The 18,971-nt window shown below is 41.6% G+C and overlaps 1 protein-coding gene across 39 annotated transcripts in view; it reads left to right on the top strand.

Moving 5' to 3' along the window:
• The window catches only part of LOC139561502 (receptor-type tyrosine-protein phosphatase delta-like), a 600,941-nt gene extending 587,888 nt beyond the window's left edge, over window positions 1–13,053 (top strand). For all 39 annotated transcript variants that reach the window (XM_071378643.1, XM_071378677.1, XM_071378668.1 and 36 more), the window contains 7 exons: window positions 2,552–2,837; window positions 4,230–4,408; window positions 4,521–4,647; window positions 4,923–5,048; window positions 6,066–6,220; window positions 6,659–6,794; window positions 8,835–13,053. In XM_071378643.1, the coding sequence (XP_071234744.1) occupies window positions 2,552–2,837; window positions 4,230–4,408; window positions 4,521–4,647; window positions 4,923–5,048; window positions 6,066–6,220; window positions 6,659–6,794; window positions 8,835–8,903 (1,078 nt within the window). In that variant the 3' untranslated portion in view covers window positions 8,904–13,053. The remainder of the gene's footprint in view (window positions 1–2,551; window positions 2,838–4,229; window positions 4,409–4,520; window positions 4,648–4,922; window positions 5,049–6,065; window positions 6,221–6,658; window positions 6,795–8,834) is intronic.
• Window positions 13,054–18,971: the final 5,918 nt, after the last annotated feature.

Here is an 18,971-nt window from a genome sequence, read left to right as displayed (position 1 = left end):
ACTACGTTGCCATTCAGACAGTCTCATTGTATTTAGTAGCCATACGCTAAAACTAATCTTGAATAGAGGGGGAGCATTTTGAAACACAGTGTAAATGTGGAAATAATTGGTCGCCATTATAAGCCATGCACTGAACTTTTATGGTGAATTTGAAGTTAATGGTTTGGTTGGTCTGTGTCTGTTTAATGGGTGAATGGTATGTAAAAAGGCGGCTTGAGAGGTTGCCCGACCAAAATAGATTCAGTAACAATACCAACATGTAATTGCTTTTACTTTGTCTAGGCTTTATCTACTCCAGGTCCAGTTGCAGCTGTATCTTTCAGTGTACAATCTCCCCATTCCCCAAACTCTGAAAAAACTTTGAAAACACATTAGCCTAACACTGATGTCTGCCAACGTCCAAAGCAGCTGGCTGCGCCTTTCAGAGCAGCCAATGTCAGTTCTTTAGTGCGGGGGGGGGGGGGGGGAGAGGGTGGTGGTGGTGTGGTAACAGGCCCCGAATCAGGGCCAACCATCCCCCAGGACTGCCAAACGTACAGAGCCTCTCTTTCTCTCTCTGCCGATAATGGACGAGGCGAGCCAAGTGGCTATGTCACCCCCGCTCCTCCCTCCTCTTCTTCCTCCACCTGCCCATCTCTTGATGCTGTCACTCTGTCACTGGCATGCTCACAGGTCATTACTCTCCGGTGTTTGAGACTGGACTGTAAAGTGGCAAAGGATTAGAAACAGCTGGGGCCGGGGTAGAAAATGACTTGCGCTTGCCGTGTTTTCTCCCCCCACCATGCTCCGGAGACGGCTGCTCCTTAGACCCTGGATGTGATTCATATCCTCAAATATTCCTGAGATGTTTTCACACACAATATTTTAGGGTCACATGTGGTTCACACACACACACACACACACACACACACACACACACACACACACACACACACACACACACACACACACACACACACACACACACACACACACACACACACACACACACACACACACACACACACACACACACACACACCAATCTCTCAGAAAGCCCAGCAACACCCATGAGCATCTGTGTAATACCTCAAGAGTCACGATAAAGCCAACATCAAAACACGTCCCCAAATCAATCAGGTAACGTCGGCCATTTTAAGCGCAACCACAATGATTTGCAGCGACAAACGACTCTCGTATACAATTTAATTCCCTCTCCGCTGCACCATGGCACATTAGCCAGACTTGGGCCCCGGGGACTATCTTCACTCCCTCTTGAGTTTTTCTTCACTCCTTTTTTCCTCTGTATAAATGAAAAACAAATGGCCTATCAGGGGAAGAGAGGCAGGGGAGCGTTGGTCACACCTCGTAGCCATGTCGACTTAATGGGTTGAATAACCTATTTACTTTAGAGCAGCCAGCCAACAACTGACTGTCTTGTCAATGCTCGGCTGGGGAAGACGTGAGCTGTCAGGCGGACTAGAGTTCACACTCTCAGCGATGCCATTGTTCCAAAAAATGAAGAAGAAAAACAGCATAATATTCAAATTAGACATCTCCCCTCAGCAGTCTTTCCATGTGGTTACGTTTATAAAGCATGTGTTGCTATCTGACCTGAATAGAAGACCTCAAACTGAAAGAGTAGCCATACATTTTCCTTCCTTCTTCCTTTTTAACTTTTTTCTGGCTCTAATGTGAAAATGTGCCAATGGGAGTTTTAATGAAGAGGCCTGTCTTTCAGTGCCTTCTGATTTTAGCATAATGCGCTAAGCTAATGGCAGTAATTGAAGTCAGCTGCGCTACTCTCCGACAAAGTTACCTGGCAAATTCACCCGCCTCTAAGTCACACAGGGGGGCGGGTACACCAAGATTGCAGTACCAGCAGAGAGCCACACTTTAGACCAGACCACTGCAGCTAGAGCCATTCTCCTCCACCTGCTGCCTCTGCACCACCACTTTGATTACGCTCCAAGCCAAAACGGTCAGCTCTGCTGTGGCCAAGGGGTTAGCAATGAAGACAAGAGGTTTGCCCCTTGGTCTGGTCCCTGTGTAGCCAGGGAGCTTCTGAGGTCTCCTCACCGCTGAGACAGGGCACCTCTCCCAGCGTGGATCTGTCACTCATTCTCCACCAATGGAGAGTAATCATTCTCATCAAAGGTGAATAGTCTTGCACAGCGGATAGTGGTGCACTGGGGTATGAAGGGTATATGTTAGGCCAGTATACAGAATAGAAAAATGTTTGAGTGAAAACCCCAGATGTAGTTTTAGGTAATTACTGTTGTAAAATAACTCAGTTCCAGCTGTAGATGAAATGGTGATTCTAACTAGGCCTGTTATCTGTTTATACATAATAATTTATCCTCATGAAGATATTATCTCAAAGGTGCATCATGGTTTACATCTGTCAAGATGGATGAGCCACTAAAACATTTAGCTGAAGTCATCAATTGCCAACGCGGCTCAAAACGAGTCAATACCAAGTCAACCTCCCAGCACTGATCGTTTCCCACACAGGCTATTGTGTCTCTTAAGGGGGCCAATATCAAGTTTGCCATCTTTGTTTTGTCTTTAGTGCCGGGGTCGGGCGCACGGGCTGCTTCATCGTGATCGACGCCATGATGGAGCGCATCAAGCACGAGAAGACGGTGGACATCTACGGCCACGTGACGCTGATGCGCGCCCAGCGGAACTACATGGTGCAGACGGAGGACCAGTACGTGTTCATCCACGACGCGCTCCAGGAGGCCGTCACCTGCGGCACCACCGAAGTGCCCGCCCGAAACCTCTACGCCTACATCCAGAAGCTGACTGGGATCGAGGGTGGAGAGAACGTCTCAGGCATGGAGCTGGAGTTCAAGGTAAGCCGCTCTGTGCCTTATTATTGGCCTTGAATTTAATTTCAAATTCTTTGTCGATAATTGGAAAAGTCCACACAGAAATTTCCGTTATTTTAAGGGGAAAAAATTCAGTTCAGTGCAAGCTAGTTGTAAAAGTAGCATGCACAGGAGGCTTACATGAGTAAGCATGCAGTTTATTGCAAAAATATATTGCAAAGGGAATAGCTAAACTGATAAAGCAGCATTGCACGCTACAGACAAACAGCCAACATAAAGACATTGGACTGGATGCTAACCAAAGAGCAATGTGCTCCAGCTCATATCCTGCTTTTGTTCCAAAGGCCCATGCCGACAAAAGAGGCACTGGCTACATAAAGAAAAGTAGAAGAAAAAACTTACTAGCAAGCACCAGTCCCTTTTTATGTCCAATTTTGTCTGATCCCATGTGAGGTTTTACAGAAAACTTAAATATATTCTATTTACCGAAAGTCAGAGGGTGGTTAGATATTTTTTCATGTAAAAACCCCAGGCCTCTTGCCCCCGCTATCCTCCCCAACTCCCCTAGCTACAAGTCACATCCTGGCCCTGGCGTCATTGATTGGCCAATCTCAGTACCACCACTCACAGACACTTTTCCAATTCCCATTAGCCCAGCGAGACAGCGTGGGGCCTGTGGTTTCCCCCATTCCAGTTAGTTGCCTTCCTTTTGTAACCCGACTTAGGTTAAAACCCCCCTTTGGTTACCCCTTTCCCCTTTCCCCTTTCCGTTCCACCCTTATGGTTATAAGAGGGGTAGTTTTACAGCAAAATGTCAAACACTGGTTTTCCCCCATGACTAGGACAGTTGCCAGAGGGGGCTTAGAACATACACCCTGCATTTACAATGAGCGGGCTCCACTACCAACCCACCCACCCGTCATAGTCAGCCAGTCTGCAGTGTGTTATATGTGCTGTATGTAAAGCTTGTTTGCCTTGCTTGTCACGCACCTACCCCTAAGAGATGTGAAACAGGTTAGATTACTCATGGCCCTGTCCACGTCGGGCTTGCCGCAGCATCCATTTTCATGTTCATCACAAAATAAAAAATTTTGCCCCTCACTGCAAATCTGAGCGGCAACAATAATCCACTTGGTTCCCCTTACACACTTAACGTTAACATTAAATATGTAAGTACTGTAGATGCAGAAACAGCTTTTTTCCGTTCAGAATTGTTGGCAGCCGAGAACCCATGATCTTCCTAAGGCCTCCCCTCACTTTGGTAGCATGTGATTATTAATAACGTTCACGTCTTTATATTAGACAAACCCCCTGTTTTTTATGTCAACCACAAGCCAGGCACTGGGGAAATAAATGGAAGAGAGCTGCGTTCGCCAGCATTCACCTAACCACCGTGCTTCTTATCCACCTCTGTAGCGTTTAGCCAACACTAAAGCCCATACGTCGCGATTCATCAGTGCCAATCTCCCCTGTAACAAGTTCAAGAACCGCCTTGTGAACATAATGCCATACGAGTCCACACGAGTGTGTCTTCAGCCAATCCGAGGGGTGGAAGGCTCCGACTACATCAATGCCAGTTTCATTGATGGATACAGGTGAGCTTTCAACTCTGTTGACCAAGATAGTTGAATAAGGGACTCAAATGGTAGTCCACTTTTACCAAGTATTCTGTGTTACTTAAGAGAGCATATTGTTTTATCTCCACAGGCAACAGAAAGCCTATATTGCCACGCAAGGGCCTCTAGCGGAGACCACGGAGGACTTCTGGAGGATGCTCTGGGAGCACAACTCCACAATCGTGGTCATGCTAACGAAGCTCAGAGAAATGGGCAGGGTATGTTATGCAAAATGATGTTGTCTCTGTGCACTCTGTTTCCTGTGCAAATCAAATGTTGCTGCTTCTTTAACAATACATATAACAATTTTGCTACTTCAACTTCTCCTTTCTATGTAGTTCTTGAACTATGCAAAATAAATTGAATTCAGACCAACAATGACACGTGCAACCACAATCTGTAACATATCCAGGCACTGCTGGAGTTTCAGTGTACCGTAGAAGGTAGTATATCGCTCATGGAGTTTGTTTCTGTTGTTTTTCCACCGCTGCAGGAAAAATGCCACCAGTATTGGCCAGCAGAGAGGTCGGCCAGATACCAGTACTTTGTGGTGGACCCCATGGCTGAGTACAACATGCCCCAGTACATCCTGAGAGAGTTCAAAGTGACTGACGCCAGGGTAAGTGCTGTACTGTAAAACAGCCCTCAGTTACTGTCTAAACAGTCATTGAGATTTGACAGTGCTAGAAAGCGTTCCCGACTTTGTACTTTTTGTCCAAATATATCAGATTCATTGTTTACAGTGTGGAGTTTGGTCAAGTGGAAAATCTGTCTACTTTGAAGTCTTTGTCTTTGAACAACTGTGTCTCTGTTTGATGATAAAAACAGAGACAAAACTAGCGGCACTCGCTACAATTTTTTGGAGCCCTTTGATTTGAACAGTTCAGATTGAGACATTGTTGACAGCATCAGTTGGCTGACTCCTACTGTTTTGTTTTTACTGTGCAGTAGTCTTAAAGCCAGCATCTGGGCCCAAGATCAAATATGTTGTTTATACCAAACTTGATGATTTAAAAGGAATATGCACAAATATATGTGGGAATTATGACATGTGGCAATGGTGTAAAAACAAATACGGCTTCTGGCAGCCTTGAGCCGCTGGGAGTTTTTAATTCCATCAAAGGCTTACACTGATAAATGGTGCAGGCTTCTCCTTTGTAGTGTGTGTTATACTGGGACCTGAATAGGATTACTTCCCCTTATCAAGGGGATACAATATCACTTAAGTAATGCACACCCTCAAAGACAACATTTCAAGAGCCTGCCGAACACAGGCACATCAAAGGACTTAGTGTCTTTAGTATTCATATATTAATACATTCAGGTGAAAATGACAGATATCTTTAGTAACTAACGCCTGTCTGGTGCTTAAAACTGTGTGCCTCTGTGCACCCTGATTTGCTAACAACTGGTATCTTCAATAGAAAAGCACACACAAGCCTTTGTCATTACTGAGGCATATTGAGATAGTCAGTTTTCCTTTTTTTCCTTCACTATCTTCCGACTTGGCCTGTTTGTCAAGTGCATTAGACGGGTTGCCTTGACTTCATCACTTGCACTTTGTCATTTTTCCATATCTTTGGCGTGACGTTCCATTCAAGTGAGCACACTGTATTCTCTCTCCCTATTTTTCCAGGACGGACAGTCACGGACGGTCAGGCAGTTTCAGTTTACAGACTGGCCCGAGCAAGGAGTGCCAAAATCGGGAGAGGGCTTCATCGATTTTATCGGCCAAGTGCATAAAACAAAAGAACAGTTTGGTCAAGATGGGCCTATCTCAGTCCATTGTAGGTAAGGATAATATTTTATGTTCAATTGAGTTTTATATCATACACAGACAGTATGGTAAGCAAGTACAATAAAAGACCACAAGATTTAATGGTATTTAAAATATTTAGCTCGACTTGCAACGGAAATAGTGATGCTTTACTTTGATCATACTAGGATAAAAGATAAGATCAAAGATCTATCCAGTTATTAAATTAGCTCCCAGACACCCCACAGCAGAGTCCTCTGACATACCATGGCAGGTGGGGGAAATAAATATATAAGTAAATAAATATAAACAGTCTAGAGAAAAAAGACATAACAACAGTCTAGTTTTGACTGTGTTGTTTTGTCTGGTCATGTCTGTTTTTTTCCGGTCACATGTGGTTTTGTCTGGTCATGTTGTCAACAGCTTGGAGGTTCTCAGACTGTTTATTTAGTGATTGATCATCTTTCTCGCAGTGCGGGCGTGGGTAGGACCGGAGTCTTCATCACCCTCAGCATCGTATTAGAGCGGATGAGGTACGAGGGCGTGGTGGATATTTTCCAGACGGTGAAAATGCTCCGGACACAGAGACCGGCCATGGTGCAGACAGAGGTGAGATGCCCTGTATACTGTACTCTCCACACCTCTAACCTTATGGAGGTCGACCAAGCATGATACATAACCGACCTACCTAGCTGCCACACTATACACAGTGCCTTCGAAAAGTATTCAGACTCCTTGACTTTTTCTAAAATATATTAAATTGTTTTTCCCCCCTCATCAATCTACACACAATACCCCATAATGACAAAGCAAAAATAAGTTTAGACATTTTTGCAAATGTATTACAAATAAAAAACTGATATCATATTTACATACGTATTCAGACCCTTTACCCAGTACTTTGCTGAAGCACCTTTGGCAGCAATTACAGCATCGAGTCGTCTTGGGTATGACACCTACAAGCTTGGCACACCTGTATTTGGGGAGTTTTTCTCATTCTTCTCTGCAGATCCTCCCAAGCTCTGTCAGGTTGAATGGGGAGCGTTGCTGCACAGCTATTTGCAGGTCTCTCCAGAGATGTTCGATACGGTTCAAGTCCGTGCTCTGGCATGGCCACTTAAGGAAATTCAGAGACTTGTCCTGAAGCCACTCCTGCGTCGTCTTGGCTGTTTGCTTACAGTCGTTGTCCTGTTGGAAGGTGAACCCTCGTCCTGTTGGAAGGTGAACCCTCGCCCTAGTCTGAGGTCCTGAGCGCTCTGGAGCAGGATTTAATCACGGATCTCTCTGTACATTGCTCTTTTCATCTTTTCCCTCGATCCTGACCAGTCTCCCAGTCCTTGCCGCTGAAAAACATCCCTACAGCATGATGCTGCAATCACTATGCTTCACCGTAGGGATGGTGCTAGGTTTCCTCTAGATGTGACGCTTGGCATTCAGGCCAAAAGGTTCAATCTTGGTTTCATCAGACCAGAGAATCTTGTTTCTCATGGTCTGAGAGTCTTTAGCTGCCTTTTGAAAAAGCAGGCTGTCATATGCCTTTTACTGAGGAGTGGCTTCCGTCTGGCCACTCTACCAGAAAGGCCTGATTGGTGGAGTGTTGCAAAGATGGTTGTCCATCTGGAAGTTTCTCCCATCTCCACAGAGGAACCCTAGAGTTCTGTCAAGGTGACCATTGGGTTCTTGGTCACCTCCCTGACCAAAGCCCCTTCTCCGCCGATTGCTCAGTTTGGCCCGGGCGGCCAACTCCAGAAAGAGCCTTGGTTTTTTCCAAACTTCTTCTATTTAAGAATGATGGATGCCACTGTGTTCTTGTGGACCTTCAATACTGCAGAAATGTTTTGGCACCCTTCCCCAGATCTGTGCCTCGACACAATCCTGTCTCGGAGCTCTACAATCCAATCATTTGAATTTACCACAAGTGGACTCCAATCAATTTGTAGAAACATCTCAAGGATGATCAATGGAAACAGGATGCTCCTGAGCTCAATTTCGAATCTCATAGCAAAGGGTCTGAATACTTATATAAATACGTTATTTTCTGTTTTAAATGTTTTATACATTTGCTAAAATGTATAAAACTGTTTTCAATTTATCATTATGGGGTATTATGTGTAGATTGCTGAGTTTTTATTTAATTTAATCCATTTTAGAATAAGGCTGTAACATAACAAAATGTGGAGAAAGTCAAGGGGTCTGAATGCTTTCCGAAGGCACTGTATTGTTAACTATTAGGCAGGTAGCAAAACACAGCATTATATGGGATGATTTCTGTATTTTGAAAGTTACATATGTTGAAAACTTGATTCCCGACAAGCAAAAAAAATGGGACGATGTCAACAATGGACTAATGAAACAAATACCAAAATATAGTTTTTGGGTGGGATTTTCCTTTAAAAGCAGGAATCTTCTACTCTGTGGTGAGTCAAGTAAGTTTTTTCTAAGCTTATTTATCAAATTTCAGAGCAGCAGCAAATCAAAATGTGACAGTTGCAGACAGAGAAAAAGAGAATGATAGAGGCCAGTGAAACTAAAGAGAGACAAAAAAGAAAAGAGCACTAGGCAGACAGAAAAATAAATAGTACCTGGTTGGAAAATAGTGACGAACAGTTTGAACTAATGTCACATTTTCTTTCTCTCCTTTCTCCTCAGGATCAATACCAGTTCTGTTACAGAGCTGGCTTGGAATACCTTGGGAGCTTTGACCACTATGCTACGTAAGAGTCCCTGTCCTGGAGGAAAAGCAGAAGGCCCTTGGACAACCCCAGCGAGCCTCTCTTCTGAGCCATAATTTCCTGTTTGAGAAAGTACTTCTTAACTCCTAGCTAAAGACTCAATTAAGTGTTGGATGTGAGACACAAAAATGTCAAAAAATTTATAAAGATTATTCCTGGAGGACCAAGTGTTTCCCAAAACCCATGGAACTCACCCTGACGTGGGAAAGAGAGAGGGAATCCTGACTGTTGAAGCATCTTATGGAATATTTTTTATTCTTCTGTTGCTTCAAGGATTCATCTTGGGTTCAAATAACTGAAAGAAACAAACAAAAAAATAACAGAACGTACTATTACATCGACAAGTAATGCATCATATTACGAACCATAGGAGAGGCAAATGGAGGCACAGAGAATGGCTTAAAACTCGATGCACATTGTAAAGAGACATTTCTGTTCCACAATCAAACTACACAGAGACAACTACCCATCAAAAAAGAAGACACCAGTGCTTGGTCCAATATGAAAAACAGGACACAGCTAAAGTAATAATTAATAATATACCCCGTTTCCGGTCACAACGTTCATCATTTAAACAATTGGGGGGAAGGGGGAATGTTTAAAGATATATGAAACAAATAAAACCTATTGATTTCGTTTTTTACTATACAGCTGATTGATATGTGCTTAATTTTGAACCATGTGAAATTTGATTTCCTTTTTTAACAAAACGTATCACTCGACAAAGTGAATCCAACAAAGTCCTTGCGTAATCGTTCAATTTTTCCTTTCGAGTTGTATTTTTTAAAGCTGTAGAACTGTTCTAATGTATGCACCGTCATGCAGAGAAAGTCTTCGCTCTTTTCGGTATTCTTGCTATTTTTTTTTTTATTATTGTTTTTCGCACTTTGTGCAGTCCTGCATTCACACTACCAAATGTTGACTTTGTTACAGGGTTTTTAGTTTAGTTTTTTCGTTTTGTCTTATTTGTCCATGATCACATACACAATAACCTACTTACACCCATGTAATAAACTGGGGCTTTGTGGAATCAACAGGGATGAGCAAAGTATGAAGTTGCTGCTACCGATTATCTTAGTTCTTCCATGTTAGAATGATGGTAAAAGATGAGCACCTGATGGATAAAATACATGAAATGATATATACATATTTATGTTATATAAGATGACAGATATATACATTATATATGAATAATACATTTGCATAACCTATAACATATGTATATTGAAATAAAGTACATAATTTATGGCTATATATGAAACGAAAGGATTGTATATGAAAGCTTCTACAATGAGATTTCTATACTTTGGGGGAAATTAAGATATTTTTCACTGGAATGCACATCAGTAGGACAAAAACGCATTCTGATTCAGTGCATATTTTCTTGTGCAATAAATAGGTGTATTATAGATAGGGTTCATCTGGATACTTTGTTAGACATCATGACATTGTTGTTCCCGTGGTGAGGCTTGTTGGGAACGTCACGTATCACCAGTGTATATAGATACGCTCATACAGTCTGTAGTTCCATAGCAGAGCAGGGGGTCCCTTAGACTAAGTCATTGCTCCATACAATAGGGCAAGGTACATAGATGTAACTTTCATCTTGAGGTGTTCAAACGCTCAACGGCGTAACATGTTTTCATTTAGCATTTAGAGTGCCTTATATTTATACCTGTTTTTTATAACCTTTATTTAACACATTATCGTATTCTTTGAGAAGTCCGTGCATATAGAACATATAACTAACTGTATATTACATTTTTACCTTAAGTATTCATTTGTCACATAATATGAAATTATATATGCAAATACGTACATGGCAAGGCCCTATTTTCATTTTCTGTTGCCTTATTGTGGCTTAGTAAAAAGAATAAAACATCGAAGACTCCCATTGCGTTCACTGATACCTCCGCAGAAAGTTGATGTGCATTTGCAACAAACTAGGACTATTCACTTTATTAGGACTATTAATGAGTCAATGCCACATGCCTGTTGTCAACAAAGACCATGGGAAAGATCATGAGAATATTTGCGGAGTCAATGAGCTTTCCTGACTGTTCAAATAGTGCCGCATGTTTGACACTCCTTGTATAGACGAAGTGTATAGACACTCAGCCAAAGGATCCCTTCACTATGCCTTAGGCTTGAAAGTATTCAACTGATACATTTATTTGCAGTTATAAAACAGTTGCGGAAAGATACAAACTGTTGGAACAGGTTAGTGTTACAACTCTGACAATCCTTAAATGTGTGTTACGTCTGCTATCGTGGAGGACTACGGTTTTCGGGGTGGAGGACACAACATATTTTGGACCCCTCTTTCATTTGACCCTCTTTGATGGCTTTGTGGATGTGCATTCCAGGTGCTTTCTTTCCCTTTTTATTTCACATAGCTAAATTGTTTAATTTTTTGGATCAGTTGCTTTATTTATATACAGTATATCTATATATATACACGACCGTTCAAAAGTTTAGGGTCACTTTGAAATGTCCTTGTTTTTGAAAGAAAAGCAAATTTTTTGTCCATTAAAATAACATCAAATTGACTGGCTCTAACCAACGTCAACAGTGAAGAGGCATTCGGGATGCCTTCTAGGCAGAGTTGCAAAGAAAAAAGCATATTTCAGACTGGCCAATAAAAAGAAAAGATTAAACTGGGCAAAAGAACACAGACACTGGACAGAGGAGACTGGTGTTTTGCGGGTAATATTTAATGAAGCTGCCAGTTGAGGACTTGTGAGGTGTCTGTTTCTCAAACTAGACATTCTAACGTACTTGTCCTCTTGCTCTGTTGTGCACCGGGGGCCTCCCTCTCCTCTTTCTATTCTGGTTAGAGCCAGTTTGCGCTGTTCTGTGAAGGGAGTAGTACACAGCGTTGTACGAGATCTTCAGTTTCTTGTCAATTTCTCGCATGGAATAGCCTTCATTTCTCAGAACAATTTTGAGCCTGTAATCGAACCCACAAATGCTGATGCTCCAGATACTCAAATTGTCTAAAGAAGGACAGTTTTATTGCTTCTTTAATCAGGACAACGGTTTTCAGCTGTGCTAACATAATTGCAAAAGGGTTTTTCTAATGATCAATTAGTCTTTTAAAATTATAAACTTGGATTAGCTAACACAATGTGCCATTGGAATACAGGAGTGATGGTTGCTGATAATGGGCCTCTGTACACCTATGTAGATATTCCATTAAACATCAGCCGTTTCCAGCTACAAAAGTAATTTACAACATTAACAATGTCTACACTGTATTTCTGATCGATTTGATGTTATTTTTAATGGACAAAAAATGTGCTTTTCTTTCAAAAACAAGGACATTTCTAAGTGACCCCAAACTTTTGAACAGTAGTGTATGTATATATAATAAAACAGTATAAAAGTGCTTTTATTATTTAACCTCAATGCCACATTTGATGTACCTAGTTCAGCAGTCTTTGTACATTAATTGATCCACAACATTCATTTTGTTTTCCTATCTTGATCTTTTGATTTCCATTATGCATGGTGAAACATTGCAAAATGGCCGCAGCAGGCCTAGTAGGAAGAATTGCACTTTCTATATCTCTTTGTACTATGCACTGCCCTATTGATTCTGAACCCAATAATATATTACTTGAACCCATCTGTAAGAATCTCCTTCAACGTTCACGTTGTGTGTATGTAAATAACACAAAAAAGGTATCAACTTTGAAAAAGACAAAAAAGAAAGTTTGTGGCAAAAAGAGCATCCATTCTGGTGCCATGATTACTCCAGAAGACGACTTTCCTAAATTTGTCCCAACCATCTGTTATTAACTAACGTGGCTTCGCCATTCAAGCTTGGAGTGTCATTACAGAAATAAACGTTGTGTTCTCTCTGCTCTCTATCTATCGCTCGTCTGGATGCATAGACTGAAATTAATTAATGAAATTGTAAACAAAAAAATGGCTTGTTAAAAGAATCATACAATTACCTCTGGTTAGTTGTAAGCGTAAACTGTTTGTTTTTTTCTGAATGAAAGGAGTGCTTTTTATTTTCTTACTTAGGTTACATTGGTGGCGAAATAAGTCTGTATGAAAATCAGTTATTTGCTGACACAAGTTCCATTTGTTATAAATGAATTCTATTAAACAATGTCTGTGTTATGCACCATGGTCTTACTTTTTTCCCTCCATTTCAAATTGACTTTGAAAGACTGATGAGGCCATTTTGCCTCTTGCTGGCAGTGTCATTAATGAAATCCATAGTTCTCCTGCCAAAAGAAAAATGGGGCCTCATCATGCCATAATAGATTTTCATAGTGCAATTAACTCTGTCATTGACACATCAGCTGAAACCTGGGCCTCAACTGTACATCTACCAATGACCACTGTTGGAAATTGGAGGGAAGGAACAAGAGAGACAATTTAAATTGTAATCCTAGACACACTATACCAAGCTTGTGATGGCCAGGGCTGCGTTCAGTACGTTTTTACAGTCTGGAACGTTCAATTGAATGCTAACGGTGCTGTACTGAACAACCAATTGAAAATAGGGAGGTTGGGGAACGCTGTCAGCATGCCCACTACCTTTTAAATACGTCACTCATTGCGTCAAGCCACACCTCGCCACACCCACCAAACGTGAGCAAACGTACCTCGAAGTCTGTTCAAGAACGTTTTGGAGGTACGTGTCATTCAGAACAAACTGTTCCGAACTGAATGACCCTCAGGTTTCATATCATGTCATGCCAGCTGAGAATTGCCTGTATTGTTAGTAATAGATACAGTGGGGCAAAAAAGTATTTAGTCAGCCACCAATTGTGCAAGTTCTCCCACTTAAAAAGATGAGAGAGGCCTGTAATTTTCATCATAGGTACACTTCAACTATGACAGACAAAATTAGAAAAAAAAATCCAGAAAATCACATTGTAGGATTTTTAATGAATTTATTTGCAAATTATGGTGGAAAATAAGTATTTGGTCACCTACAAACAAGCAAGATTTCTAGCTTTCACAGACCTGTAACTTCTTCTTTAAGAGGCTCCTCTGTCCTCCACTCGTTACCTGTATTAATGGCACCTGTTTGAACTTGTTATCAGTATAAAAGACACCTGTCCACAACCTCAAACAGTCACACTCCAAACTCCACTATGGCCAAGACCAAAGAGCTGTCAAAGGACACCAGAAACAAAATTGTAGACCTGCACCAGGCTGGGAAGTCTGAATCTGCAATAGGTAATCAGCTTGGTTTGAAGAAATCAACTGTGGGAGCAATTATTAGGAAATGGAAGACATACAAGACCACTGATAATATCCCTCAATCTGGGGCTCCACGCAAGATCTCATCCCGTGGGGTCAAAATGATCACAAGAACGGTGAGCAAAAATCCCAGAACCACACGGGGGGACCTAGTGAATGACCTGCAGAGAGCTGGGACCAAAGTAACAAAGCCTACCATCAGTAACACACTACGCCGCCAGGGACTCAAATCCTGCAGTGCCAGACGTGTAAACCCTGCTTAAGCCAGTACATGTCTAGGCCCGTCTGAAGTTTGCTAGAGAGCATTTGGATGATCCAGAAGAAGATTGGGAGAATGTCATATGGTCAGATGAAACTAAAATATAACTTTTTGGTAAAAACTCAACTCGTCGTGTTTGGAGGACAAAGAATGCTGAGTTGCATCCAAAGAACACCATACCTACTGTGAAGCATGGGGGTGGAAACATCATGCTTTGGGGCTGTTTTTCTGCAAAGGGACCAGGACGACTGATCCGTGTAAAGGAAAGAATGCATGGGGCCATGTATCGTGAGATTTTGAGTGAAAACCTCCTTCCATCAGCAAGGGCATTGAAGATGAAACGTGGCTGGGTCTTTCAGCATGACAATGATCCCAAACACACCGCCCGGGCAACGAAGGAGTGGCTTCGTAAGAAGCATTTCAAGGTCCTGGAGTGGCCTAGCCAGTCTCCAGATCTCAACCCCATAGAAAATCTTTGGAGGGAGTTGAAAGTCTGTGTTGCCCAGCAACAGCCCCAAAACATCACTGCTCTAGAGGAGATCTGCATGGAGGAATGGGCCAAAATACCAGCAACAGTGTGTGAAAACCTTGTGAAGACTTACAGAAAACGTTTGACCTCTGTCATTGCCAACAAAGGGTATATAACAAAGTATTGAGATAAACTTTTGTTATTGACCAAATACTTATTTTCCACCATAATTTGAAAATAAATTCATTAAAAATCCTACAATGTGATTTTCTGGATTTTTTTTTCTCATTTTGTCTGTCATAGTTGAAGTGTACCTATGATGAAAATTACAGGCCTCTCTCATCTTTTTAAGTGGGAGAACTTGCACAATTGGTGGCTGACTAAATACTTTTTTGCCCCACTGTATAGGGTTAGGCTATAGCTGGACATCTCATTTCCACTAGAGTTCATTTCCCACCCCTAGGGGCAGCAGCAGCTTTAGCAGATACTCTGAGTGGATTAACAAGTAGTGCTTGCGCACAGGTGTGAGTGATGGAGTGGTGTGAACCAAATTACTTTGTTAGTTTAAGATGGTAGACAGGACAAAAAGGAGGAAAGTGGAACATCTTATGAGTAAATATGGAGTGGAGGATTTCACAGAACTTTTGGAAGAGCTACAGAAGGAAATTGAACATGACGAGAGTGAGGATGAATTAAATGCGATGGCAGGTGCAGTGATGACCACCGAGTGTAGAGGGAAGCAGTGTGGTGAGGAAGGTTGGCGTCAGGTGCAAAAAGAGGGATACATGCTCCAGTAGCTCCGAGATGAACCGCAGAGTTCGAGCCTCGTCCCGATGATGACTAGGATGATTCTGTCCCAGTGTGAGTGAGATTTGTGGAGAGAGTGGATCTTTGTATTTTGGCTCATCCATATGTGGTGTCAGGTTGGGTGGAGAAGAGGTTGGGGACTGTTGAGGTGGTGTAAGTAACTTGAAGTGGATTCGTGATGATTTATTGTGTTTCTTCTGTACACTAAATAGTGTATTTAATGGTTAAATAGTGGAATGGGGTGGTGGGTTTTTTAATGAGGGCTAATAGTCGGCAGGGTAATTTTCCTTTTTCACAATTTTGTATTACAAGAAGTTTATGTAGGTAGGCCATGACTGGCCTCACACTCCACTACAGTAGGTGGCGGTGTATGCACCTAAAAACCCAATACCAAAGAAGAAGACGAAGTAGAAGGTGTGTGTGATTGACTGGTGATTGCTGATTTGAGGAGGCTGATCGAGCAGCCTCCCGACCCAGCAGGGTTTTCCCACATGTAGTTGAATCCTTTTCAATTGGTATGCCTTTTTGTTTTCCTTTTGAATGTTATTACTTTGTTACCACCTGAACATCAATGACCTGCTTGGGCTGACCCACTACAGTGTGAGTGAGCTCACCCTGGACCCTGTTGAGTATGCTATCTCCTCTAGGAACATATTGTAACGACCCGGTATTGTGTTCTGTGTTTGTGGGTGTGTTATGGTTCTCATGGCTACTAGCAGGGGTTAAATATGTCAGGACAGATGGAAAGGTTGGGGGGGTATGATGGGTAATCCCGCGGGATTTGGAAATGCATAAATGGGGATTACTGTCTCATCTTTCTTTCTTTCTGTTCGGGGCCTTGATCTGTTCCTATGAGAGTGACCCTTAACTCGACAGGGTAACATTGTGTACGTTCGGCATTTAGCGGCGTGGGCTGTGGCCGGAACAATAGCCCAGTTTAGGAATAAACCTGTGTTCTGACCTGCACACCTAGAGTCCGTCTCTTTTCCTTTTATGACCCAGCCGGGTCATTACAATATTATCCCATTCATAGATGCTAACTACCTTTAGCACCTATTGACGGTAGTATCTTCTGGTTGGGCGAGTTTTGTTAAGAGCCCTGACACTTGCTCTAAATGTTAACATGCATCGCTTGCGGCACAGTTTTGGAAACATAAGCAGCGTATCTGTCATATCAGCGAGAAATTATTTTTAAAAAAAAAGGTTAAATTACTACACACCTTTTGTAGGGTTAGGGTTCCCACATGGCCATATTTCTATGTTACAGCGCTTGTTTACGGAAGACAGAGTCGACTACCTGTGCCTCTAAACACCTGTATGTAAATGGAGGACGGACGCCACAAACGTATTGTCACTGAAAAAGGCTGTGGCTGCAACCCACTGGGCACACCGCATCATTTCAATTCGGGCAATATTTGGTTGAGATGTTGATCAATGAGATTTCAACCTTCATTCACCCACTCAGAAAGAACAGCAAGAAGTTTCCCAATGTGTTATCACTATGCTTTCAACCATGGCCATCTAAAATTACAACCAAATTCCAATGGAAAAACAAAGGCCTTGTCCGAATACCTATACTGGTAGCGTACTATATACTTGAACTGCAAAAAATGTATTCATCTTCACATACTATTTAACACGTACCGTTTAGTAAAAAGTATGCAGTATGCCACGGCCACAACGCAATAGCGGCTCCTAAATGTCTGAGTAGGTGGGGCGGGGCCGAGTGCTGGTGGATTCTTCCAAATTCAACAGACCTGCATCGGATTAACCAGCCTGATAAAAGCTCATTTCCAATTTGATCTCTAAACTCGGAATAGAATAGAAATGGCATTATAGGCCTACTTATAGGCTGGTTATAGACAGATTATAACATTCGACCTATACCGTAGTTGACATAGCCCATCTGTCCTATTTAAAAAGGACTGAAGAGCGAAATAGATAATTTGGTTCCATTTCAACATATTTATTAGTGAAACAAAAGTGCTGTAACATATACAGTATAAATGAAATCAAATAGCCTAGGACACACCAAATCTTTTCAACTGTTCAAATCAAAAGGCTATTGCACAGAAAAGCGTGGACAGTCGGGTGCATTGCAAATTCAGAACCCCTGGACAGCAACATAATAAACTAAAGCACTGATCACTGGGAATGAGATCAGAATGACTGCTAAGGCTTGATCCATAAATTAAATATTTCAATAGATAGCCATGCCTACAAAACTAAAACACTCCATGTGTTCAAATCAAAAGACCTGATTAACATAACATCAATAACGCAGCCACATCCCGAGTCCCTGGTGCAGACACATTCAGAAATCAAAAGATGGCCAAGAGAACAAGAATCACTTTTCAATGAGAAAACAGTCATTCACTTTGGGTAAAAAAAGACTACATATTTTTCAAATATGTAGCATACGATGCAATAGGCTACTTGTGATCATTTGAACTACTCATTTGAACTACTTAGCCTACATTTGAACACCACCGCAGAAGCTTCGCTATTCGGCATCTTCCCTATTAAGTAGCCTAGTTTTGTTGTTTGGCTACATGCAGACAACTAGGGCCTCGCAGCCCACCTCTTCCAATGCAATGTGGAAAAGTGTGCATTGAATTCTACTAGATGAAGAGCTGAAATGAGTATAACATCCTGGCATTTAAATCATACTCGATTTTAAGAAATTCACATACCATAAAACATAATATTTTTGCATACTTAGAATGCATCATGAACAATAGCATTGATTCCCGCTATTAGTTGATTTCGGTAGCGCTTCCACATATCTAATTGATCAGTTAGTATGACATCCGGGCATTTAAAGTATACTTGATTTTCAAATTGTCGTATACTATTAACCGTTGTGTAGTCTTAACATTATGTATACTCCCCTTGCCCTAAGGGTAAAAAAATGACCCGCCTTCACTAAACCCCTACAATAACGGAGCTTAATTGAGTTTTAAACCCCAAATCAATTTTCTATGAAGAAACAACCTGTCCTGCATCACAAACTTTGTGAATATCTGGGTTTTCCCTTTTCACAATGCAGAAAGACTGCATTTAATTAAGTGGACACCACTCGTTTTTATTACAACACACCTGTTAAAATTGTTCTCTTTGCTAAAGTAGAGGTTTATTATTATTATTATTATTATTGCTAAATGTAGTGCATAGTTGTAAACATACCATTTTTAGCAAGAGATCGCACTTGTATAGACTAAGAAAGTAGCAGAAATGTGCAGAAAGTAGATTTGAATGCATTTTATTGAAGGGAAACAATAACAGTCTTGAAC

This window comes from Salvelinus alpinus, chromosome 31 (assembly GCF_045679555.1).
Source record: "Salvelinus alpinus chromosome 31, SLU_Salpinus.1, whole genome shotgun sequence".
NCBI lineage: Eukaryota > Metazoa > Chordata > Actinopteri > Salmoniformes > Salmonidae > Salvelinus > Salvelinus alpinus.
Note: the sequence above shows the minus strand (reverse complement) of the source record. Positions and strands in the feature narration are given on the sequence as shown.